Source organism: Sinocyclocheilus anshuiensis, unplaced genomic scaffold (genome assembly GCF_001515605.1).
Source record: "Sinocyclocheilus anshuiensis isolate Anshui unplaced genomic scaffold, SAMN03320099.WGS_v1.1 scaffold700, whole genome shotgun sequence".
In the NCBI taxonomy this organism is placed as follows: domain Eukaryota; kingdom Metazoa; phylum Chordata; class Actinopteri; order Cypriniformes; family Cyprinidae; genus Sinocyclocheilus; species Sinocyclocheilus anshuiensis.
In genome coordinates, this window is record NW_015555756.1 from 183921 (window position 1) to 211030 (window position 27110).

The 27110-nt window shown below is 35.9% G+C and overlaps 3 protein-coding genes and 1 long non-coding RNA gene across 4 annotated transcripts in view; 2 read left to right on the top strand and 2 right to left on the bottom strand.

The window, feature by feature from the left end:
- The first annotated feature begins 136 nt into the window (after positions 1-136).
- Positions 137-1717, top strand: LOC107673804 (forkhead box protein I1-like). The gene is made up of 2 exons (XM_016467591.1): positions 137-785; positions 887-1717. Exons 1-2 carry the CDS (start codon positions 233-235, stop codon positions 1408-1410), a joined length of 1077 nt encoding a protein of 358 aa, XP_016323077.1. The 5' UTR covers positions 137-232; the 3' UTR covers positions 1411-1717.
- Positions 1718-17343: 15626 nt separating this feature from the next.
- LOC107673824 (uncharacterized) overlaps positions 17344-27110 on the top strand; it is a 16321-nt gene continuing 6554 nt past the window's right edge. The window contains exon 1 of the long non-coding RNA XR_001632440.1: positions 17344-17840. This is a non-coding gene — a long non-coding RNA (uncharacterized LOC107673824). The remainder of the gene's footprint in view (positions 17841-27110) is intronic.
- LOC107673822 (H/ACA ribonucleoprotein complex subunit 2-like protein) lies at positions 17603-19381 on the bottom strand. Its single transcript, XM_016467622.1, has 4 exons — positions 18603-19381; positions 18380-18449; positions 18185-18290; positions 17603-18094 (listed from the first exon to the last, which is right to left on the bottom strand). Exons 1-4 carry the CDS (start codon positions 18751-18753, stop codon positions 17969-17971), a joined length of 453 nt encoding a protein of 150 aa, XP_016323108.1. The 5' UTR covers positions 18754-19381; the 3' UTR covers positions 17603-17968.
- LOC107673820 (grpE protein homolog 2, mitochondrial-like) overlaps positions 20695-27110 on the bottom strand; it is a 9410-nt gene continuing 2994 nt past the window's right edge. The window contains exons 2-4 of the mRNA XM_016467618.1: positions 24368-24527; positions 21229-21310; positions 20695-21139 (exon numbers count right to left, since the gene is read on the bottom strand). Coding sequence (XP_016323104.1) covers positions 20814-21139; positions 21229-21310; positions 24368-24527 — 568 coding nt within the window. The 3' untranslated portion in view covers positions 20695-20813. The remainder of the gene's footprint in view (positions 21140-21228; positions 21311-24367; positions 24528-27110) is intronic.

A 27110-nucleotide genomic window follows, 5' to 3' on the forward strand; every position in this document is an offset into this window, starting at 1 on the left:
CCCCCCCCCCCCCCCCCAACACACACAACAAATGAGGGCTGAGGTGTGACCGTAACAGCCAATCAGAGCAGAGAGGGTGTTACAAAACTTGTATAAATAGTTCAGGTGAGACAGGTGTCAGGCTGTGATGCACCTGACCAATCCACCTGTGTTAAGACAGAGGCAGCAGAGCAGAAGGAGGTGTTTTCTCTCAGAACGACAGAACAAACAGAAGAAAAAATAGGAGGAAAGCATGACGTCATTTGTTCCTCAAGCCCTTTCACCCCAGTTCCACAGCATGGGGCCGGAGTCCCAAGAGTTCAGCCTGTACGGTGACAACTTCTACAGCACTCAGCCTGTGCCTAGTCCACAGCAAACCCCACCGTCCGCTTACGATTTTGGAGAATACTCCGGCCAGACCTCCAACCCTTACCTGTGGTTCAACGGACCCGGGCTCAATCCGGCTCCGTGTCTCAGCGGAGGGCCTCAGCACTACGGGATGACCAAACCGTACGTGGCCGCAGGCGGAATCGGAGGCTCGGACGGTAGTTTCAGCTGGTTCTCCCTGCCTTCCCAAGAAGATCTGATGAAACTCGTGAGGCCTCCTTACTCTTACTCAGCACTTATTGCGATGGCAATACACGGAGCCCCAAACCGTCGCCTCACTCTCAGCCAGATCTACCAGTATGTGGCTGACAACTTCCCCTTCTACAACAAGAGCAAAGCCAGCTGGCAGAACTCAATCCGGCATAATCTCTCGCTCAACGACTGCTTCATGAAAATGCCCAGAGAAGACAGCAATCCAGGTCAGAACATGTTTCTTCTTCTGTAACTGCTTGGGTTTTTAGTTTAGTTCTAGATCATTTTTCAACTGGCAAAATAACAAATACATTTCTTTATTTAACAGGTAAAGGAAACTACTGGACCCTTGACCCAAACTGTGAGAAGATATTCGATAATGGCAACTTCCGTCGCAAGAGGAAGAGAAAGTCTGACTCTCTGGCTGAAGAGGAGGGAAAAGGCTATTCTGGATCGGACTCGGCTCTATCGAGTCCTAAAGAGCCCAGCGACTCCTCAGAGAGAGGAAACTCTCCGGTCTCCACAGATCCGACTCCGTGTCTCAATGGCTTTCTAAGTCAAATGGGTGATGTGGCTTCAGGCTCGAGAGAGGCTCTTCTCCCATCTCCCCTAGCTTTGCCTTTGAGCCAAAGATCTTCTCCGCCTGGGGTGTATGGCTCGTACTCGCCGAGCGCTACCGTGCCGCAATGGGAAACCCATATCCCTCATCCCCTCCCATCCAACGTCTCCACTTCGCCCACTTCGTACACAGACAGCTGTAGTGACTCTATGCTCAACCAGTACAGCAGCCAGCTCTATCCAGTGCTGGGCTCCTCTGACTTGCTGTATCCGCGGGAGGGAACAGAGGTGTAGCATGGGACATAGCGCCGTCAGGTATGAACACTTGAGGGAGCGGTCGGCCTGCATCGTGAGCCAAGTTCCCACCGCAGTGCCTGAGTCAGCAGGTCCGAGTGGATGCAGAGGAGATTCCCTCTATCAGACAGTTGTGTGAACGCTCTCACACGCTCTTCTCAGACTCACCTGCTGACATCATCTAATTCATGTTGCAGCTGAAAGACAACAGTAATCACCTCGGGCTACTGCTCTCAGTCCCGTTTTTTATGTTGTGGTTTGTGTTATGTTTTTGCAATTCTGTTAAATTGAAGCCTGGAACATACGTAAATGCACTGACTTTTGACATACATTTTTCAATATTTTGTATTTGTATTGTTCACTTTATACACTTTTTGTGATTGTAATATATACTGCATTTGCCAAAATAAACATGCATATTCACAAATTCTAACGTGCTGTTACATATTTATGGTTAAAGGAAATAGCTGAACCAAACAGTGTTGTTTGGTTAAGTAACAAATGTTTTTTGTTAATTGAAATTAAGCTGAAGTAAAACAAGAAATAAATATAAGATGAAAACCCAAAATGACTAAACCTGAAATAAAATAAATTCAATCTAAATAGAAAAAAAAACAATAAAATGACAAACGCACATAACAAAATTACTAAAACATAAACTTAAAATGAAAAATAAGTGAACTAAAAATAAAAGCTCATTTAAAATATTAACGAATACTATAATTGTATATAATTAAATCAGTTAAAATAACATTTTGTCGTTAAAATTCTGTCATAATTTATTCACATTCATGTTATTCCAAATCTGTATGATTTTCTTCTGTTGAACTCAAAAGATATTTTGAAAAATGTAAAATATTTTCTATTGTTGTTATTGCATACAGGCTTAAAACAACACAAAGATGAGTAAATGATAAAAGGATTTTAATTTTTGGATGAATTGTCTCTTTATTGTGTTTTTTCTGGTTTAAACTTTATACTGAAAAGTAACCATCCACTATAAATTAAAGACTGAAGCAATATACAAGTCACTCATTTAAAACAACTTAAAAGCAATATTAAAGCCATGAAATTAAAAAATCCAATGAATGAATTTGATGAGTGTTCGCTATGATGGCAGAGATGCAATGCACACTCTTGAAAATAAAGGTTCTTTATAAAGGCATCAGTGGTTCCACAAAGAATCTTTACCATCTATGGAACCTTTTCATTCCACAAAAGGTTCTTCACAGTGGAAAAAAGGTTCAGATCATTCAAATATTTTTCACACTAACAAAAAAAACGGCTCTTTTAAGAACTGTTCACTGAAAGGTTCTTTGGGGAGCCAAAACTGTTTTTTCTATGCTGTGAAAACCCCCTTTTGGAAACTTAATTTTTTAAGAGTGCATCACAAAACTTTCACCTGTATTTCAGTCAGATTTATCATTCAGTGCTTATCAAGATGTGAACGTCAACACTTGTGGCTCACTTAAAGTGACAGAACTACCTGCTCTCTGCCAGTAGAGTCAGTGATCCATCCCACACTAAACGAGACGTGCGAAGGAAGATCGCCAAAGGAACCGTTAAACAACATGTCTTAAACACGAGAAGAAACAGCCATCATTAGCAGCGAAAGAGCAAGGCGTAATAATCAGCGCTTTAGGCTGACTTAAGCCCGGACACACTAAAGAAGTGGTCAGGCAGGAGAAAAGACTGCAAAATGGACAATAAACACAAATGCCTAATGTCTGAAAAGCCAAGAACACTTCAAGCCTGATGAGACAACATGTGATTGTCACTTCAGTTGTCAACACTACCTGCAGTCTGTCATTACAGCCACTGACCCCACAGTAAAAGAAAGGTGAGGGGAATACAGCTGAAGGAACCGTTAAACAACAAACCCTAATCGAGAGGAAAAGACTGGTTTGACAGCCAGAGGCACAAAAAAAAAGATATATGAAACAAAACTTGTTCCTCAGGGTCTCAAAGTCTTTGGTTGCAAACAGCTACTCAGATGAAAGACAGTATTCCTTACAACACTACAGATCTTTGCTGGAATCAGCCGAGCTGTAATCTAACATTCTATTCTTTTTTTATAAACATATCTGGTAGCATCTGAAAAGAACTTAGTAGAATACTCCGGGCTCAATACAAGTTAAAGGGATAGTTCTCCCAAAAATGAAAATTCTGTCATCATTTACTCACCCTCTACTTCTTCCAAACCTGTATGATAAGATATCCTGAAGGAGTTTGATAAGCAAACAGTTGAGGATAGCCAGTGACTTCCATAGTATTTTTTTTTTCAGTGAAAGAAATGGGGCCTATTTAACTTAAAAGCAGAAATGTGAAGCTTATAATTTTATAAAAGCACTTACATTTTGTGTGTGTGTGTGTGTGTGTGTGTGTGTGTTACATAGAAAAAATGGTCTAGGATTTACCATTTTCATTCAGAAAATATATTTCACAAATAATTACAAAGAAATGGCAAGTAACAATGAATTAACCATGACATTTTGTAGAACTGACTAAAATAGTTTTTTTCTTGTAAAACTTTATTTACAACTCAAATGAAAAATCATTTGTTACAGTGTATTTGTGCTAAAACTGTTTAAGTTGCCATTTTTACATTTGTTTTAGTGTTTTGCATTGTTGTCATAGAAATTATGTTAGAAATGAGTATAAGTGCTTTTAAATGTTTTTAAATCATGTTATCATGCATATTAATTATGCCTTGTGGCTGCATTATTGAAACATTGAGCATTTTAACATTTAAAGATTGGCCTCATTCACTTCCACTTCCATTACAGTGTCTTTTTTTTTTTTAAGTAAATGAGCGACAAGTGGAAATTAATTTTTGTGGTAGCCCACATCATGGCATAAGCGCTGTTAAAATTGAGCTGAACTTGTACTGTCTTTGACTGATTTGCATGGGACTGGTAGAGGTGTATTGACATATAGTTTATTGTACATTATATCGCGCAATATACCTAACTCGTTTGCTCCCTCGGGGAGTGAATCTGCTGATTGGCATTCACTGAATAGTAGGATACAGATCCTATAGAATGTGACATGCATGCTTGGTGGTTCTTTTATTATTGCGTGTCAAGACTTGGGAGTGCAGATACTGTAAAAAGAAAGTAAATTTGAATAGTAAATTGAAGGCCGATTCAACAAGCTGATAATTTGGACCAGTTGGTTTACATAAGTATTTTGTCCTCAGTGGTCATGAAAGAAGTCAAATAAGCAGAGAAATGCTGAGGAGGAGACCTGCTGACTAATTCCTCCCATGGGAATCGTCTTTCAGCCCCTCTCCCTCTGACCGAACGAACCGAGGGAACCTGCCTGGTGCACGGCTTCCACCGTCTCATTTGGATGAGGAATTTGCAGGTGAGGTGGAAAATAAAACACTGATGAAAAATAGGAAGATCATTCCTTCAGATTAGAGAGCAGTGAGTCAGCTGTTACTCACTGGTTTCAACAGGGTTTCACCTTTCAGTTCCCTAAACCAGATCCCTCCTCCACCTGCCCCTACACAACACAGAGGGGTTAAAAGTCTTAAACTGCAAAAAATCTGGGGCTTCATCAAATTTGATGAAAAACGTACAGTGTTTGACAAACGTAAGTTCTACTGAAGATTCTACACTACTTCTAGGTCACTAATCAAAGAAGTACATTTGTGGCATTTGAAAAGGGTGGTTTGTGCAAAAAAAAAAAGATGTTCTTGCTTCCTTTGCAACAGATTCAAAAATTCATGTTGATGTATCAATTTGTAGTTATTTTTCTAATTAAGTTGACTCAAATATTTAATGCTGATAATGCAATTTGTAATGGAAAAAAATATTATATAGGCCTATATAAATAAATAAATATGTAAATAAATAAAATAAAATAAATAAATAGTAAGTAAGGCGTCTTACATACTTATGTAAAGATAAAACTGCCTACTTACATTTGTACAAAAAGTTTAGATATTCTTGTTTCCATTTAGTTCATTCTAAATATCCATGTTAATGTTTCTGCTTATTTTTCTAATTCATTTTTTACCTAAATTGCTGGGCTGATAATACAATTTGTAATCAAAAAAAAAAGAAACACATTAAGTAAAAAATGCTAAATAAAGCATTTTTACTAGTATAAAATAAAATAAAATAACATTTTATTTACATTACCAAATTTATTTACATTTATTTACATTTATTATACATTACCAAATTACATGTGAACAATTTTTGCTTCCTCATTTTGAAATCCATGTTAATACTGTTTATTTTTCTAATTAACTTTTGAATCAATTTGTTATGCTAATGATACAATTTGTAATGAAAATAAGTTGAAAAATGCAAAACTTAAGCATTTTTTACTATTTGTATCAAAAATAAGTGAGTGAGTGAGTGAGTGAGTGAGTGAGTGAATGAATGAATACATACATATACATATTATGAAATCTTCATTGGCCCTGTTATATTAGAGTTTGACTTTGCTTTTATTAAAATGGGGGTTTGCTACTTTTCGTTACATTTATTCAGTTAGTCTAAACCAGTTCAGATTCAATGTAAGGTGGAAAACAATCATGTTGAAGACTTAATGTGTTTCTGCATACAGCAGGACACAAGTCTATAACATTAAGAGTTTGAAATGTATTTATATTTAAATTACATTTTACGTTATATGTAAGCTACCACACTATCTCTAATAAAGAACCATAATGATGCTGCCTACTGGAGTAAGTGTCCTATTTCAGCAGTGTGAATGTGAAGATTTACGGCCCAGCGGCATCGCATGACAACAGTAAGACAGTCAGTGCTGATATACTGATATGACAATCATCTCTGCCTGTAACATCCACAGTCCCTCCCTCCAGCTCTCGATTCCTCAGGTGTTTATTGTCAAAACACACGATCCACTGTCTCCTCACAATAAATTGACTCTACATTTAGATGTGTCACTTTGATCTAATCGATTGAATCTCACAACACAGAGAGTGTGCCATGTGTTTATTGCCATGTGCCTCAGCTGCTGTCTCCTGCTCTCATCTAGATTGGATCCATGCCTGTGGCCTAATGTATATGTGATACTGTACAAAATGCTGTGTTTATGTTGCTTTGAGTTCAATAAACCACTAAAAATGTCACTGATGTGTTTAACATTGCATTTGGTGAGGCTTATGTGGGTTTTACTTTTCAGCTAACAATTTTTAGTTCACAGAATGGTGTAAATGTTTGGGTATTAAATAAAACCTGAAAATAACCATTAGAGAACATTCTGTATAGGTTGTTTAAAAAAACTGCCTGAAGTGTTCTGGAAAATTTGGTTTTGGTTACAAAATCTACACAGAAAGTTTCTGGGACATTGTAATTTAGTTCACCAAAAAATCTTATTAAATTAAATTAAATTAAATTAAATTAAATTAAATTAAATTAAATTAAATTAAATTAAATTAAATTAAATTAAATTAAATTAAATTAAATTAAATTAAATTAAATTAAATTAAATTAAATTAAATTAAATTAAATTAAATTAAATTAAATTAAATTAAATTAAATTAAATTAAATTAAATTAAATTAAAAATGAAAATAATAATCACTTAGTTAACACTATATATGTATATATATATATATATATTAATTAATTTATTATTATATTTATATATTCCTGTGATAGCAAAGCAGTCTTCAGTGTCACATGATCATTTAGAAATCAAATTTAATATGCTGATTTAAATAAAACACCTAATGGGAACCATATGCTGACGTTAGTGGAATGTTTTGTGTTTGCTGGGACATTTGAAATGCTTTATGTTTTTAGTAACTCAATAATAAACTCTGTGATCTTTTCACAGTTATTCAACCGAATGTTTTTGAAATATTTGATGGAATTTGCAAATATTATGCTAATGATTACAGACTGTTAATGAAACTGTGCCGCCTCACTCATTTAAATCCACTTCAAGTAACATTAAGATCTCAGTCTTGGCGTCTGTGCATGACAACAGAGACCTCATGATCACCAGGTCATCACAGATTGGCTGATAAACCTGGCATGTGCCGCTCATACACACTCATACACATCTCTAGACCTTAGAGACCTCGCCCTCCCTTCATACACACGTCCCTTCATCTCCATTCACACACACAATAGCTCCAGTGCTGTCTGGCCTTGTTGAGGTGGCTACTCTATTGAGATCCAATGAGCTGCCTCTTGTAAGTGTGCCTTCTGTTTACTGACACATGCCACATCAATGGGCCAGTGTTGTTTGTAATCACAAGGCCCGATGGGGAGATAGATGGGGACAACTTGATGAAAGATGCCCCACGGCCGTGTCAAGTGCAGGTGTGGAGAAAACCTGTTGCATCCATCTGAGCAGATGTTTCTGAGGAGATGTTCATGGTCAATGTAATAAATGACAACAGTGAAAAGTGAGAGTAAGCGTTCTGCAGCTGTAAGAATGAAGCAACAAGCTTTTTATATGCTGTATGATTTAAATGGAATTTGGAAATTGCATGAATTGAAGAAGGATTTCATTACCAAATGAATTTACACAAAGATGTTCATTTTAAAACTAATGATTATAGCTTATAGTTGAATTCAGTTGTCCACGCCTTTATATACAAATAAGAAAGCGAGACGGTTAAAGTGTTTAAAGTGAATAAATAAATTATATTTACATAACAAATGGTTTCACACTAAATAAATGAACACATACATTACAGATATATTTTCATTCAAATACATGTGAAAAACAATTCTGCAAGAATCAAGTATTAATCATTCTTTCAAAAAATAATAACAAGTAAAAATACTTTGTATATACACGCACACATATACAAAGAATGTATGTAATGCTTTGAGATTTTCAGTGTTTCTAAAATCAGTTATGCTCACCAAGGTGGTATTTATTTTACAGTGTGAAATAACTATTATTATTTTATTTTAATATATTTTAAAATGTAATTTATTCCTGTGATGACAAAGTCATTCGTTACTCCAGTCTTCAGTGTCACATGATCCTTGAAATATAATTTTAATATGCCGATTTTTTCAAGAAACCTTGTATATTATTATCGATGTAAAAATGTGCCTCTTAATATCTTAATCTTTTTATTTTAGAATTCTTTGATTAATAGAAATGGATAATATTAAATGGAAAGAATGGCAATTGATTGTTTTGTAACATTATAAAATGTCTTTACTGTCACTTTTGATCAGTTAAATGCATTCTTGCTGAATAAAAGTATTAATGTCTTTCAAAAAAAGAAATTAAATTTGTTGACCCCAAACTTTCGAACAGTATACATAATGAAATGAAATAATAAGAATGAATAATCACTTTACAATAAATGCATTATTGAAATTCTTTCATTATTTCACATTATTCATATTTCCGAGTACATCTAAGTCACATTAAGTGATATTCACAGTTTTGAGTATTTGTGAATGAACGTGGGGTTGGACTGTACATATTCAGTGAGCTTTTCTGCTTTCTATTGCTCGTTCATTATCTGAAACGCTTTCTGTCACATCTACACGGTTGCTTGTTGTTCCTTATTCTGAGCAAAATCCAAGAACCCCCCAGTATTTCTTGGTAAATGTCATGTTTATTGATGAGCACACTTCGAGATTCAGTTACAGCTCGTGTCTGTGCAAAACTGCTACATTCACCATGACGGTTTTCACGTGTCATAGCAAACCAATGCATGAGTTGCCTAAGGACACTGTGCAGTGTGTGTGTGTGTGTGTGCTTGATTTAGTATAAAGAGTGGCAGTTCTCACAGATATAAACTTTGTCTGACATGGCTAGTTTTCCAGATTCACTTATGAAAGATTCACAATAATTACAGTGGCAATTTGCATGTAAATATGGAGGGAAAATTGGTGCTGGAATGAAATCAGGAATGGGGATTTATAATCTTAATTGTCTGTCTAGCTTTACTGAACTCCTGTCAAAGAAGGAAACATTCGGGGGATTAAGACGACCTGAAGGAAATTCTTTTAAAAGAGAGAATACACATGGCATTTGTGCAAAAAGATTATTTTAAATAAAGATTATATTAAATAATGCAAACATTTTTTTAAAAGTTCAATAAAAAAAAAATTAAATCTTAAATAAGTTAAATATTCAAATAATATATACATATTAAAAAATAAAGAGTTAACTTCATTCATTCATTCATTCATTTATTTATTTATTTATGTATTTATTCATTTATTTCACAAGTGTCAACTTATCGCACAAATGCAACCAGCAGTCTTGCTTTTGAAGAATTTCCTTCATGTTGTCTTGTTGTTTTTTATTTTTGCAGAGGAGATATGTAATAAAACAATTTCTATGTGGTAACTCTTTATTTTCACCATTTCTATGGTGAACAAATTAATTACTTAATTAATTAATTAATTTATTTATTTAAGCCTTGTGGTACAAATGCAATCACCATTCTTGCTTTTAAAGAATTTTCTTCATGTTGTCTTGTTGTTGTTTTATTTTTGCAGAGAAGATATGTAATAAAACAAGTTCCATGTGGTAGCTTTTTATTTTCACCTTTTATACGTTGAACAAATTTATTTATTTATTTATTTATCAAACAATAACTATTTATCAATGCACAATCATTTTCATTTATATTGTTAATTTTCACCTGATTTATACCATAAACATTCATAAAAATCTTTACAAATCATATTATATCATAGCAAAACTCCATAAAATACCAAAGCTAAAGAAAGCAAAACCAAAAAAAGTCAAACCTGAGCAGTGCCTCTAAGTACATTTTTGACACAATTTTCTTAAATGCAAAAACCATTTAGCATCATAAGGGTTTCTAAAATGAGGAACAAGCCATCGTTACATGCAAAGTTCACATAAAATACATCTTCTAAAGCTGTGGTCAGTCCCAAGAACATTGAAGGAAGGAAAAGTGCAAGCGAAACTGCACAGAGCGCTCTTTCTTAGCGCAGATCATTGTGTAGGCAGTGAATTGAACATCAGTCCTAGATTACATTAGATATGAACTAAAAAAAACTCTGACTGTGGCACATGTCCTGCCCCAGCATGCCTCATTTTCGTTGATTGCTTGTCGGACCCCTATAACCCAGCTCTCTACCCCCATAGACCAGCACCAGTCCCACGGGTTTCCTTCAGGATGCCTGAGAGAGGCCGGGTACGAAAACAACACACACTCTCACACTTTCAGACACTTTTGGCGACAGTCGTAGAGAATCCCGGCTTGTCATCGTCTGGCCAGAGGATTAGGTTTACCGAGTGTCAACAGATTTGTCTCAGTATCAGTAATCAGAAAAATCAGGCAGGAAGAATTATGCAAAATCCCTCTGTTGAAGCGCAAGGATTATTATTCAGATCTCCTAACTGTGCATGTTAACTATGTGGTGCAGGGGAAGGCCACAGAAACGTATTAAACACCAGTCCAAATGATTCCTAACTGGGGTCTTTACAAGTCTGTGCAGGTGGACATGCAAACGTCTCATTTTCATATTTTCAGATCTTCAAGTCATAAAGTACCTACATCAAGAACCTGGAGTTACAGCTAAACTGGCTCTCAGACATGCATCTACATCCGTAAATGCTGTTTTTCCCTCCTAATGGAGGACTGGGGTCTTCTGTTAAAGCCTGTGGCTACAGACGCAAGAGTGTGATAAATCAGAGCATCACTTTCTCTACCCATCTGTCATTCGCAGGTACCACCTACACGGCTGGCCGCGTGCCATTTGCCTAACTTCCAAAAGCATAAAACCCTATAAAAGTCATGCCGTTTAATATTTTTGCATGTCTGTGTGGAGTATTTCCATAAAACCCCACACTGTAAAAAATGATTGTGATTTTAACAGTAAAAGACTGTAAAAATGCTACAGTAAAAACCTGTTAACTGGTTAACAGTAAGTTTCCATACTATATTCGGTGAATAAATGTAATTACATTTAATGTAATTTTACAGTAAAATACTGTTAAAAATACGGTTTTTGGAAGTGAAAAAGAAAAAGTCATTGTATCATTTACAGTGAAAAACCGTAAATTGACACTCCCAGAATTCCCTGCATGACACTTCATAGTTGATGTTTTTTTGTTGAATTAACATGTTTCTTCTTAGTTTTTTCTTATCATTTGTGTACATTAGGGTTTAATCTTACATCTAATGTTGTTAAATGAATGTTTATTGCATTATTTCAGTATCATGTGTGTCACCATGATGGGGTTTAGTGTTTGTGTGAATGACACTGTGCACCTTCTATATATAAATATTGCCCTCAGCTCGTAGAAAAGCTGTTTGTGATGAGCTTTTGTTCATCATGTGACTTTCTCATCACCACCAGTTTTTGGTGGTTATCAGTGCATTACAATGGTTCAAAACAGATATTAACACTTCAATATGTTGGTTTATTAACATTACATTACATCAGTTAATGAAATACGGTATTTTATTGTGAATTTAAGTTAAGTCTGTAAAACCTAAAATGTTGCTACCATATTTTTTACGGTGAAGTTCTGGCAATCACAGCTGCCAGTATTTTACCGTAAATGTCACAGATTTTTTTTTACAGTGCACTCATTATGAGAGGAGTGGCTTGAAAGTTTTATAAAGGCCCAGTAATGAGGGTGACATGAATTTGTTTTCCATCGCTCTTGGGACATTCTGTATCGTTCAGGGAGCTTCTGCACGTGTCGCAGAGATGCTTGTCACTTGCGGTTTCTCATTTGTCACTGGTGGCCTTCTCTTGTTCAGCCCGTTAGATCTGAGTGCTGATCTCCAAATGGGCGTGTATGGTGCACTCAAGTGTGAATGGGATAATAGGGCTGACAGGAGTTTATGAACTGCAAAGCTGTCAGAGGTGGAGAACATGCCCTCACAAGCCCCCGGTCGCCCCAAGACTGTCCTGATGGCACACTGACACCCCAATAACCCGATACACGCACACACACACACGCAATCAAAGGCTTTGGAACATGAACAAAAATGTCACTGTTATGCAAATGGAGGTCAAGCTGCTGCTTTTTATGAAGATCTTAAAGAGTTGGTGATCTTAAGCCTGACGTGACATCTTGGTGCTCTAAACGATACGCTTCGAATCGCTCAAGCATTATAATTCACTGCCCTCTGATCTTTCTATTATATGTCCATCTCTCTTCACGGTTCATGTAAATATTTTGGCCTCTACAATGAGCAATTAAGCACGACAGACAACCCTTTAATAGTTTTCTACGCAAACACTATGTCTTAAACTGAGAAGTTAGACCTCTTTCACAAAACCCATATGAACAAAGTCCCTGAGATATTTGATGTTAACTTTTGAAAAAACATAATAAATTCACTTTAGTATCGCAAAATTGTAACACTGTTCTTTTATATATTTCTTTTTTATATACTACTAAACATATTAAAATTATATATAAAATAAATTAAATATAAATACATTTTAATATTTTACAGAACTATGTATATTAATTTTATATAATTTGGTTATATAATATATAAATAAAAATGTAAATAAAAACTCCATGTCAAATTCTACATAGCATACATAATATAATTTATATTAAATCTGTTGGAAATATATGTTTTATAGATACATATAAAATGTACTTTATATATTTAAATTTATTATGTAAATATAATATAAATATTATATTTTTGTATTTTTAAGATAGATATTATTGTATATGAAAATGTATACTGACTATAAACTACTGTTCAAAAGATTGGGCTTAGTAAAATTTAAAACTTTATTTTAATACTTTTAGGTAGAATACTTTCATTAATATTCAACTTAGTGACAGTAGAGACATGGTTTCTAGAAGAATAAATGTTCATATTTTACAGTATTATGCATATTAATTATGTATCATTTTGTTTCATAATATATAAATAAAAGGTAATAATAATGAAAACTCCATATTAAATTCTACATATTTAACATATTAATAGAATGTATATTAAATCTGTTGGAAATGTATGTTTTTGAAATATACGTTATATGTTTTATCATGTAAATATAATATAATATAATATACACTATGTCTTATATTTGATGTTAACTTTTGAATAAACATAATAAATTCACTTTAGTATGGCAAAATTGTAACACTGTTCTTTTATATTTTTTATTTTCTTTTAACTTTTTTTAATACTACTAAACATATTAAAATTATATATAAAATAAATTAAATATAAATAAATTATTATTAAATTATAAATAGTTATATATAATTTGGTTATATAATATATAAATTAAAATTAAAACTCCATATCAAATTCTACATAACATACATAATATAATTTATATTAAATCTGTTGGAAATATATGTTTTATAGATACATATAAAATTTACTTTATATATTATAATTTATTATGGAAATATAATATAATATATTCATATTTCATTTTTAAGATATATATTTCTGTATATGAAAATATACACTGCCTACTTATACACTACTGTTCAAAAGTTTGGGCTTAGTAAAATTTGTATTCTTTTTTTTTAAGAAATTAATACTTTCATTAATATTCTACAAACGGATCAAAAGTGATTTCGATCAGTTTTCAACATTGATAATAAGAAGAAATGTGTCTATGGCACCAAATCAGCATATTAGATTTCTGAATTCCTGATGCAAATTATTAAGCTTTGCCATCACAAAACATCACAATAGAAAAGATTTCATAATATTACTGATTTTACTTCATTTTTAACAAATGAATGCTTTAATGAGTGTCAGAGACTACAATCTTAACAATCCCAATATTTTGAAAGGAAGTGAAAGTAGTCATTTCATTTGGAAACTAAATATTAAATATAAATGAAACTGGAAATGGAATTTCTATCCTGAAGTTTCTCCTCTCTATATATATATTTACTCTTGTCTGTCACTCCTCGGGTGCAGGCGGTCGGAGGGTTACCTGCCTCATGCCCCAGGCTCAGAATTATTGCTCAACAGAATACGCTGAAATCAGTAAATCTCCTGCTACACCTGCTTTATCACCAACACCTGTCTGGAATAGAAACTGTCCCGGACTTTAGAGAGAGGGGAAGGAAAGATGGGCCACACAGGAACATGCGCAGAACTAGAGTTCCAGTAATGCTACAGTTGTACACACAGCAGTGAGTCTGACGTGTTGATTTATAAGAACGATACACGACATGAACCGGTTAGAGCTGGCAGGGTGAAGCAGGGTGAAGTGGGTGAGAGGTGAGGGGGTGTCACGGCGGCGCGTGCTGGTGTTCGAGAGGGGACGGCAGGCAGCATGTGCATTGTTGACACCCTAAACATGTGCAAGGACAGTGCCAAGCCCTGGAAAAGACATTTCGGCTAAGATACTGAGAAAAGTAGATGAGCCGGGACCTGCATCCTCCTGCATTTCCATCTCAAACAGCCAACTTCGTACGTTAAACATGTCAACAGAGAAATTATAGAAGAAAAAAAAGAAAAAGAAAATGTGTGGAGATTTGGGAGATAAAGACGAAAGAAATGTTAGACAAGTCTGTCTTTCAGTTATTGCCGTCTCATACGAGGCCTAAAATCACAGTGCCTTTTTTCTGTGCTGTGACATTAGAACAAGTGTTAATTATCCTAAAAATCTAAATACATAATCGTGCGAACATCTTTATGTATAACTGAAATGTACCTATACGATGCTATTGTGTTGTGGGTAGTTGCAAGGCTGCCGCTATGGGTTGCTAAGTTGTTCAGAGTGGGTTTTAGCATATTGCCATGTGGTTGCTAGGGTGTTTTGGTTGGTTGCTATGTGGTTTAAACTGGTCTTTCAACCTGTCCAGCTGACAAGTGCCTAAAATCCCTCTAAAACCAGCTAATGAAGATCAATTAAAACTTTAAAAGAGTTTTTGTTTTGTTTTGTTTTCCAGCAGAGTGCTCCAAATCTAAAATCTTGATGTTTTGTTTTTTGTTTAGTCTTGTTTCATTCTTCCAGCAGGGTGTTCCACATTTAAAATCTCAATGATATTCTGTTTTTTTGTTTTTGTTATTTTCCAGCTATATGCTACAAATCTAAAATCTCAATTATGTTTTTGTTGTGTTTTAAAGTTACAATGACAGTCAGTTTTTTTGTTTTGTTTTGTTTTGTTTTTCCAGCAGGGTGCTCTACATCTAAAGACTCAGTATTCAATTTTTTGTTTGTTTGTTTGTTTTCCAGCCATGTGCTCCAAATCTAAAATCTTAATGATATTTCATTTCATTTTGTTTTGCTTTGTTTTGTTTCGTTTCCGTCTTCCAGTCTCAATCAATTATATTGTGTTTTGTTGTTTTTTGTTTTTGTTGTTTTCCAGCTATGTGCCTCAAATCTATAATCTCAATGACATTTCTGTTTTGTTTTAAAGTTTCAGTGACATTCAGTTTTTTGTTTTGTTTTTCAGCTATGTGTTCCAAATCTAAAGTCTCAATGATATTCTGCTTCGATATGGCTCAAGTTAAAAAAAATAATAATTATTGTCCACTGCATGAAAATTGTAAATATGACCACATAGATAGAAATGTAACAGCTCACCTCTCCTCGGCAACTCACATGACTTGAGGAACCGCTTGTGTCCATTATACAGTGAGTTTTGTGCTGAAATTTAATAGTTATGCCTTATGGTTTGTTCAAACAGCAATAGTAAAGCTTACCTTAGCAAGCACCCCTAATTAGTGGTGGTAAAATGCATGCAAACAATTTCACATCACTGTAACAAAAATAATTAATTACTTGAATTTATTTTTCCATTCCTTTGGGTTGTTTATCCTCCAGCACCCATATTAAACACTGGCCACACTTTGAAGTGTGTACACTAAAACATGGCTGAACTTTAAAGCTTGTTTGGTAAACTCGTGGCACTGGCTGTGTCACCATCCCCCTGGACACAAGTGACTCACGTCAGACCCCGTCCCACTGTTGGGAGTAAATAGGCTAACACGTGGCCTGGAATGTGGCTCACAGGATGGACATATGCATGTCCTTGTCCCATTTTTTCTCTATGCATTAATGCAGTTTCTTTGCCGCCAAGATCTTTATCCATTAAGAACGAATATGCAGTTCAGTAGTCAATGCCTGTGTCCGATTACACAATTTTGATAAACATCAGTGTGTATCTCAGGCACCAAAACACCAAACATTTCTAAAAATACAATCAGAATTCATTTGCATTTCCCACAATGGCTGTGAAAGAAAAAATTCAGTATTGCTTATCATTGTTGTTCTTCCAGCACACACGTTCCTCCAAGTACCTCCTCAGACCTGGTGGACTAATCGTCTCAAAAGACAAGAAAAACGTATAATCCAATACAGTGATGAAATGTGAAGCAGACGAAGCTGTATTATCCATGTCTTCCATGCCTGGTGTCTTTATATGTCTTTATCATGGAAGCAGTGGCAGTAGTCTGAAGCGTCAACCATCCAGTTCTCAGGTTTTGACAAACTGAGGGACTAAAACCCCACTCTTGTGCTTTTATACATGATTTGGGAGTAATACGTGCCAAAAAACAACAAACATCATGGGAGTAAGATCATTGCAGTATTAAATATTTAAGATGTCAACACAGCCTGAACAAGCACCAGGAATCTGGGCCTAGAGAGGAAAGAGACAAGCAGTGGAGTCTGTTTATCAGTTTCAACACCTAACACGCACTGTGTTGCTTCACCAAACAAAGAGGCCCTACTCTACTTATGATCATATTCTATTACAGTCATGAGCTTTAAGTAAATATATGAGCATGATGAGGTATATCTATTATGTCTTGATACAATATAGAGCATACAAACAATGAACTTCAGTGAGGAGTGTGTAAAGGGGTTGGTGGATACTAATACTAGAAGTAACCTCGAATGGAAGGACAATACTGCCACCATGTGGATTGTTGGTAAAACCACTGTTATGTAGAGCTCCCTTTTCATTAGTTTGCCCAACTTTGTTTCAGTCCATTATACAGCCGACTTTATGTACTGCATTATGGGCAGATTATTCTAGTTTTTATAAGAGGAAAACAATGCCTCTACAAAGTAGGCAAAATATATACATAAAGGAAACGTAATGGACAGCAGGCAGATCGCATGACATTCTATGCAGAATGCATTCTATTTTGTGCAATCCATCTGATTTTTACAAGTTCATAGCACTGTATTTTCAAATTAAACATGCCAGACTTTATGAATAGAAATTGCAAAACCAGTTATCAAGACCAAAGAAACCAGATAATGTGAGACAGTACAAAAAAAAAAAGAGAAAAAGTTTATTTTGACATCTCTTGGAGCTCTCTGGGGTCCACTGCCCCAAAGCAGTTATGAAAAATGAAAAGCAAACCAATCAATACATGAAGCATAAGGGAGATCAAGAGTCAAACATTGAGAAACACAACAGGCTGAACAACAGCTCCATCCACTGTCCGGTGACATGAACTTTACACAACATCACATTAACTGCTATCATACATTCGTGCTTCTTTCTGCAAATTAAGTCTCTAAATGACATGACAGATGCACTGGTGAACATGAACACCATCCAAAGTCACTCACAGCCATTCTAACTTGATTTGATATATTCACTCGTTCTTTAAAAAATACAAATAAAACATTCAAGTGTCCTCAGATTGGTTTGGGCAGAGATGTGACTTCCTCCAGACACTCATCATAGGCTTCTTTATATTCATCATGAGGTTTGACCATGATAACACAGGTGGGACGCTTCGATCCAGCTGATAAGCCCAAATCCTGCAGAAGGGGAAAACAAACACATGAGTATTGTAACACTGTACTGTATTTGATTTAGAAATATTTAGTATAGCGTTCTGATGAACTTACAACTTTAGATGGCACATAAGCATAGGGCAGGTTTCGGTCTTCACACATGATTGGTAAGTGGCAATACACTTCGATGGGAAGAGTGTCTCCAGCAAACACCACAATACTACAAGATGACAGAAAACGTGTTAAAATAACAACCATTAATGTGGACTGAATGATGCTGAAACATGAGGAAAAGAAACCTCGCCTTACCCCTTCTCTCCTTTGTTGAGAAATTTCTGTACCTCTTTTACTCCTCGTCGGATCTGTTTGATTTTAGCCGCTTTGTAAAATAATTAAGAACATTTATAATGAATACCTGACTGCAACCACGTGGCTGTTTCTTTAACGATAGAACAGCCATATTTAATAAATTTTATTCAATTCAAATGTGCTATAGCTTAGTTATAGAAAAGTTTTTGAAACACATTTTTACCTTTTTTGACGCACTTGTAGAGCTTTTTGCTTAGTTTACGCGATGCAAGCGGGTTTGCGATTGGGTTTACATTAGCTATTAATTCTTGATAGGATTTCTCTGTTCCCCCGGTCTCCTCTTCGACAGTTTTCTCCTTCTTTACCTTCGTCATGTTTCGCTTCAATATGTGGAACAAACTTGAGGGCGGTTTTTCTGTTGCTGGAGAACACACGTGCAGCAACTCTAACCGTACTTCCGGTGTTTTTTTTTTTCACGCGCGGCACGAACTGTGAGCAACATTTGTAAACAGTGACCCCTTGTGCACAGAATGAACAAATTATGAGATTTTATTCAGTCAAAACATCTGCCTCGCACACATACACTCAAAACTAATCGTCTGCAACATTTACAAAGAATACTTCCGTAAAAACCTTAGTTTAAAGAAAATAGCTTACAGTTTTTCTTCTCGGCTACCAAAAAAAAACAACAAAAAAAAACTATCAGGGAAAACTATTACAAACGAAGTAAATACATATAAATACTTTTTATGTTCATTTTATCTCCCAAATAACATTCAGTTCAATTCCACTTTGGATGCATGTGAAAATTCTCCCCTCAAAAAGAGAAATCTTTTAGCATTTGTTTTGGGTACTGGTGGCCTTTAACACTTACTTGACATTTCACAACAGAACAGACAGACTTTCTGGTAAGGTTAAAATAACATTCTATGCATTAACATTAGTTTAGGGTGACCATACGTGCCATTTTCCCAGGACGCGTCTAGGTTTTGGCTTTGTTTGCGTGTGCAGACTGATCGGTGTTTGACATCAAAATACCTCGAGAGCATTTTGAAAGCATAAGGAACCGTCTGTATGGTATTTTGATGTCATACACCGATCGGTCTGCACACGCAAACAAAGCCAAAACCTAGATATTTTAGGCAATATAGAAATCCTGGCCAGGACGCGTCCTGGGAAAATGGCACGTATGGTCACCCTACATTAGTTTAACGTTAAAACTAACTAATAAAAAGTAGAATGAACAGTATATTCTTAAATGAACATTACTCAAGATCAGAGAGTGCTGTAAACATGGCTGTTCATTGTTAATTCATGATACCTACTTCATTAACTAGTGTTAAACATATAGAATCTTATTATAAAGTGTTACTTTCTTATAAAAGTCATTACTGCTTTATCCCTTAAGCTCCAAAACTACTAATCACTTACATAAACCACCATGACAAGGGTGTAAAGTGCATTTTCCGGGTCAATTTAACACTACGATTCTTATTACACTACAAATGTAGTGTCTTTAACACACAAAAGACAATAATGAATCTTTCCAAACATTAAATGGGCATTGGACATTCTGTAAATTGGGGGTTCAAAACTAAAACAAAAAAATGACAAAAAAAGCGTCCTGGGAAAATGGCATGTATGGTCACCCTACATTAGTTTAACGTTAAAACTAACTAATAAAAAGTAGAATGAACAGTATATTCTTAAATTAACATTACTCAAGATCAGAGAGTGCTGTAAACATGGCTGTTCATTGTTAATTCATGATACCTACTTCATTAACTAGTGTTAAACATATAGAATCTTATTATAAAGTGTTACTTTCTTATAAAAGTCATTACTGCTTTATCCCTTAAGCTCCAAAACTACTAATCACTTACATAAACCACCATGACAAGGGTGTAAAGTGCATTTTCCGGGTCAATTTAACACTACGATTCTTATTACACTACAAATGTAGTGTCTTTAACACACAAAAGACAATAATGAATCTTTCCAAACATTAAATGGGCATTGGACATTCTGTAAATTGGGGGTTCAAAACTAAAACAAAAAAATGACAAAAAAAGCCTGATTGTGTAGATTACACGTTAGGGAAAAAAATATATAAATACATATAAATAACCATTACTTCAAAGAGTAAGTCAAACATGTAGTTATCTAGAGATGTAAGAAAAATGGTATCGTACATACTAAGAGAGAGAGAGTGTGTAAAAAAACCTAAGCGGGACAGGACTGAACTAAGGTCCTGTCACTGCTCCTGTGTCTTCACAGCTATACCCACATGGGCATGGACATATAAATAACCATTACTTCAAAGAGTAATTCAAACATGTAGTTATCTAGAGATGTAAGAAAAATGGTATCGTACATACTAAGAGAGAGAGAGTGTAAAAAAACCTAAGCGGGACAGGACTGAACTAAGGTCCTGTCACTGCTCCTGTGTCTTCACAGCTATACCCACATGGGCATGGCGAATGGTACGTCCATGCAGCATGTAACCGTCTTGCTTCACCACAGCTATGGTGCCAGACTCCACTCCCTCTGCTGGAGTATGACAGACTATTTCATGCTGATATGGGTCGTAGGTGGATCCCACAGGGCTCATCTTCTCCAGTCCATGCTTGGTGAAGATATCCTGCAGCCGTCCCTGTATGTGTGCCATGTATTGTGTCAGCTGCTGTACTCCATCTCCCTCCTCAACCTTCTCTAACAGGTCTGCCACCTCCACAATGTCACGGCAGAAACTCTGAATCCCTATAGGAGGAGCGTAATGTTTAATGGAATGCTGCTTTAATAATGCAATGCGAACAGCTATAATGTGTAGCTAAATTAAAGTAGGTTACCAAATAGTTTGGCGTCCTCAACAAATTTCTGTGTTCTTCTTCTAACATTGTCAGAGTCAGCTAGGGCTCGTTTGTATCTCTCCTGTGAAAAGAACAAAAAGTGAGTAATAATTACCGTAAGAAAAAAGCAAAAACAACCAAATTACAAATATAACACTGATTAAAACTAATGGCCATTATAATTTAATTATAGCAATTAAAGGGATAGTTTACCCAAAAATGAATCTTCTGTCATTAATTACTCACCCTCATGTCGTTCCACACCTGTAAGACCTTCGTTCATCTTCAGAACACAAATTAAGATATTTTTGATGGAATCTGAGCGCTCTCTGATCCTGCATAGACAGCAAGGATCCTAACATGATCAAGGTCTAGAAACGTAGCAAGGACATCGTTAAAATAATCCATGTGACATCAGTGGTTCAACCGTATTTTTAAGAAGCTAAAATTAACGTTTTTATTCAACAACTCGTCTCCTCTGCAAAAATAGGTGATACTCTCCAAAATGGCGCTATAGAGTGACACGGAGGAGATGAATTGTTGAATAAAATCTTTATTTTTGTTTTCTTTGCGCATAAAAAAGTATTCTCGTAGCTTCATAAAATTACGGTTGAACCACTGATGTCACATGGATTATTTTAACGATCTCCTTGCTACGTTTCCAGACCCTTGCGGTCTATGGGAGGGTCAGAGAGCTCTCAGATTCCATCAAAAATATCTTAATTTGTGTTCCGAAGATGAACGGAAGTCTTACGGGTTTGGAACGACAAGTTTCATTTTTGGGTGAACTATCCCTTTAAGTAAAACTGTGTAATTACAAAGTATTTGTTTTCGATGCATTCTTAATATTCACTAAAATGGTGCATTATCAATAAGTCAATGAAACTGACCATTAGGCCTGTCGCAATAATCAATATATCGACTTATCGCGCAATATATGTACATGACCGCAATAATTTTTGGCGACGCAATATATCGCACATTATATTTACTTAAAAATTAATGTCACCGTGTTTTGGTAGTTTTTCACTAAGCACGCATAAACGTTGTTTTCTCAAAAACACAATCACGTACATACATGCTGCACACATATTATTGTAGCCCAGTTTGTGTTGATTACAGTGTTATTAAACTTTAGACATTCAAATGTTTGTAAGCAACTGAAAAAAGCACAAATGTCAGGGCATGTCAAAACTTTTCCAGGGCCCAAAACACCCTCGGACCCCAGAGGGTTAAGGTATCTAATATTTTGATACTTAATTTCTTTGATCTAATTATTCTTAAAAATTAAAAGTTTGTTGTCATTTGGAAGTGTGCAGGCCATCTTGCATTATTATGCTGTTACATTATGATTATATATTCAGTGGCATAAAATGGTCTTTAAAATAATATCACTTATCACAATTATTTCTGGGGCAATATATCGCACAACAAAAAGTTGTTATCGTGACAGGCCTACTGACCATTGAAAATGCTCTCAAAATGACCAAATACTGACCGGGTCACTGTAGCAGTTGATAATTATCCCTTATTAATGCTGCATTTACTCCAGAACACCATATAAATATATATTTAAACTCTAAATGGGTGTTGTTGTTGTTGTTTTCAATAAATGTGTTTGGTTTCTTATAAAGCTACAATAACTTACATATACCCTTTTTCCACCAGAACGGTTTACATTCTGAAGCCAGAGTCTGTTCTTGGCTTGAGGAACGAATGATGATGCAATGCTGGCACGTGTTGTTTACCTGATTATAAACAGTCAAAAAACAAACAGTGCTTGACCTGCTGTTTGTGCGGGCAGTTCAGCACTTCTGTTTTGGTACTTGAAGTGATTCTAGTATACTGGCAGATTGCATAAACTGCTGGTACTCTTATCTGTTATTTTTAAGGGATAAATTGAAACTGAAGGTATAAATTAATTTGCTCTTTCGCACGTCTCGCACAGAGTGAAATAGTGCATCATTACATTGCTCAAGAATGCCATAGGCAGTATTAGCACTTCTCCACCCACCAGCAAATTTTTAGGGCTTGAGTTTAGGGCTGTGCGATTAATCGAAATCGAATCAAAATCGCGATTTGAGACGTTGCGATTTCCTAATCGCAAAGCCTGCGATGTGGACACGATATTACTCTCTTCCAGAGCATATGCATTACTGCCAGCCTTGAGTTGCAGTCTTACTTGCCCTGGGCAAGAGTGAGCGCACCTCCATTCTCCCCAATCAGCACTGTTCTAGCCAACTGCGTAAACACCCACCATTAAAAAAAAAAAAAAAGAGCACCGGACCGCGGGACGGGAGAGAGACAGAGTGGGATTATGGCATCTACTGGGTCAGATCGATAGTTAGGCAAATTAAAACTAAAGAAAACCGTATGCAATTTAAGCTTCGAAATGACAGACAATGAACAAACAAGGTAATTTGCAAGAGCTGCGTCACAGCGCATATCAAAAGCTCCCTTATCAGTTCTGTTTTCAGTACTGGAAAATAAAAGATACATTCTTACATGTTTTTGTTAGTACGTGAACGTTATCTTACACATGAAATAAGTTTATAATGCATGTTGGCTATTCCCAATTCAGAAGAGCGCACACACAGCCTGTGTCTGTGAATGCTTCTCATACTCGCTCCTCTCTGCCCCATGCGGGTATTGGTTTTAATGTAAACTATAATGGTGTCTATTTGATGGATTCTATTGGTGGGATGTAATCTGGCAGATGGCAACCAATAGAACAACAGTAATTCCTACTGGAATAATGCCCAAAACAAAAAGGAATTTTGTAATGGTTTAATGGAACCTATAAGAATTTCTGTGATGGTTTCTATTGTTTTTTTCAGCAGGGTAATGATACCCATACTGTGCTGCACATTATTGACAATATTGAGCTGAAGCTTGACTTTGCAAATTTAAAATCGCAAATCAAATCGCAATTGCAATATCTGTCAAAAAAATCACAATTTGATATTTTCCCCCAAATCACACAGCCCTACTTGAGTTGAAATGATCTTTCCAGCCCAGAACCCCCCTTTTTGCAGTGGAAACGCACAGAGTGGTTTGAGAACAGACACAGGCTGGAAACCCACAGTGGAACCATGTTGGTGATGGACAAGAGATAAAACAGTACCAAATGTGAACTTACGGTGAGGTCGTGAACCTGCTCTTCCAGTTTTCTAGTTCTCGTCTCTAAGGTCCTGACATGCATCACAGAGTGACTGTGGTCGTCATCTCCATCGTCACCATGGCAGTCATCACCAGCACTACGATGTTCCGCTGCAGTGCTGAAGAGGCCTACGATGGACCTGGAGGAAAGAAAAAAAGAAAACTGTTGTCAAATGCTCAGTGTGATCCCCACTTCAAAGGCCCAATCCCAATTCTATTTTATACCCCTTCCCCCTTGAAACAGAGTGTCATGGGGTAGGGGTGAAAATATTCCCCTAAGAATTGGGACACCACTACTATACGTCACACGTTATCATATGTCCGTCTAGCTCCTACAATACACACACCTATACTGGTGTGCATTACAGCCTTTAATTACCGTTCTATATTAATGCGCTGCTTACTGACACACACACACACACACACACACACACACACATCAGAGATTCCGCAGCTCACACATCCATGAGCAAAGAAACTTGTTAACGCTGCCCAACGACTTTTATTAATAACAGTTTAAATACTGAATCGCTACATTATATTTTCCAGCAACGAGAGGATAAAATCACTGTTTTTGAATTAAACTCACTCTAAAAAGAGAAACGCACATATACACGCAACTTTCATCTCTCTCTCTCTCGAATTGGCAATATTTGTATTACTTTTCGTTAAAATCTTTATTAATGCCAAAAGTGCTTACATTTATGCATCTTTTTGTTTGCTCGGGCAGCCATGTTGCCGCTGAAACCGGTTTATGCTGAGATAATTCATTTCATACCCCTTTGTTTGAAGTGTGGTCCCGAAAAATCTTTGTTTGAAGGGCTATCTGGCCCTTACCCTTACCCCTACCCCTCCAACCAAAAGAGAATCGAGACACCCCTACCCCTTCACGTGAACGCACGAAACGGATGCTTTATTAATGCCAAAAGTGCTTACATTTATGCATCTTTTTGTTTGCTCGGGCAGCCATGTTGCCGCTGAAACCGGTTTATGCTGAGATAATTCATTTCATACCCCTTTGTTTGAAGTGTGGTCCCGAAAAATCTTTGTTTGAAGGGCTATCTGGCCCTTACCCTTACCCCTCCAACCAAAAGAGAATTGAGACACCCCTACCCCTTCACGTGAATGCGCGTGAATTCCCCTGCGCGGAAAGGGGAAGGGCTAAGGGGTAGAAATGGGATTGGGCCAAAGTGTGCTTAATCTCATCAATGAGATTATTAAATAGCTGACAAAAATGTTGCAATAATCCACAAGTAATTTACATAACTCCAGTTCAATAATTAGCATATCGTGAAGTAAAAAGTAAGAAACTAATACATCATTAAGGCGTTTTACCTTTAAACCTTCTGGCCAAAATGGAAGTCTATAATCCATAATAAATGCAGTCTCCAATGAAAGTTAATCCCCTTTTGTCCTCTCACATCAAAATCCACCAATAACCTGTTTTTACATATAAACAGTGCTTAATCTGTGCATATTTCACTCCTGATTCAGAGGAGACAACACTGGAGAAAGCAGTATTATGGATAATTTTTTCCAGAACCAAGGGTTGAGTTAAAAAGGTGGATTCAAATAATTTTTTTTTTTACGTGTAGCTGATGAACAGGAGTCATGTGGATTACTTGTGGATTATTATGTTCTTATCTAGGGATGCACTGAATATTCGGCAACCGAAATAATATGTACCGAACAATGACTAACGCGATCAAATAGAGGCACTCACTAATGCAGCAAACATGTCGGCAGTGTTAAAGTATTTAAAACTATCAGAGAAAGACGCAGAAATCATTACAAGCACCAAGCACCGACAGCGAGAGACTGTTTAGTGCTGCATCACATATCACCGATGAGAAGAAGAGGTGGCTAATGCTGGTGTTTAGGTTACTGTATGATGATTGAAATTGCGAAATTACCTTTTAAACGATTAGTAAATAAACTGCAGAATGTTATATTTTCTAATGCACGCACAAAAATTACCTTTTAAACGATTAGTAAATAAACTGCAGAATGTTATATTTTCTAACGCACACATGAATTGCATGTATTCTGACAGCGCTGCATGAGCTCACGGCGCCAGGGTTCAAAGTCCAAAGCGCGAGGAAAAACTGCGCTGAACTTGTTACTCGTCAGTTGCTCAGTAACGTTTTTGTTAATTTTTTAAAGGCATGTGACAATGTGATACGTGCGACAAACATCTTCCCAAATTCGTAATGAGAATCATTTATAAATCTGCATGCTGTTGTCAACAAAAAGAAGCACTGAGATCTTCCTGCGGGTTTCTGCCAAAATAAAAGCCTAGAAAAACAGGGTTTCTGCAGATATGAACAAGTTAAATGTAAGACTCTTTAAGACCTTTTTAATACCACCTTATATGAAATTTAAGACCTAAACCTGTAATGGAAATACACATTTTATTACAAACATATATGTAGTATTTAATGTGTATAAATTAAAAATAAAACAAAATATCATTGTTGTAATAAATTATATTTATTACTACGATATACAGTTAACTTTTCATATCAGCAGACAATATTCCATGCAAAATATCCCCACAAAAGCACTGCATCACCGAGATTTTTGGTGGTGTAAACAATTTATTCTGAAGCAATATTTTCATCCGTGTTCTATCAGCTTTTACATACTTAAATCTACATATTTTTATTTACCTTTACAAAGGCCTATTTTTACAAATGCATAAATAATGTTTTGATATATTAAAC

Coding starts and splice junctions, on each gene's coding strand:
- LOC107673804 (XM_016467591.1), top strand. CDS start 233: ATGACGTCATTTGTTCCTCAAGCCCTTTCACCCCAGTTCCACAGCATG. Junction 786..886: donor CAGAGAAGACAGCAATCCAG/GTCAGAACATGT, acceptor TTTATTTAACAG/GTAAAGGAAACTACTGGACC.
- LOC107673822 (XM_016467622.1), bottom strand. CDS start 18,753: ATGACGAAGGTAAAGAAGGAGAAAACTGTCGAAGAGGAGACCGGGGGA. Junction 18,450..18,602: donor CTACAAGTGCGTCAAAAAAG/GTAAAAATGTGT, acceptor TATTTTACAAAG/CGGCTAAAATCAAACAGATC. Junction 18,291..18,379: donor CTCAACAAAGGAGAGAAGGG/GTAAGGCGAGGT, acceptor GTCATCTTGTAG/TATTGTGGTGTTTGCTGGAG.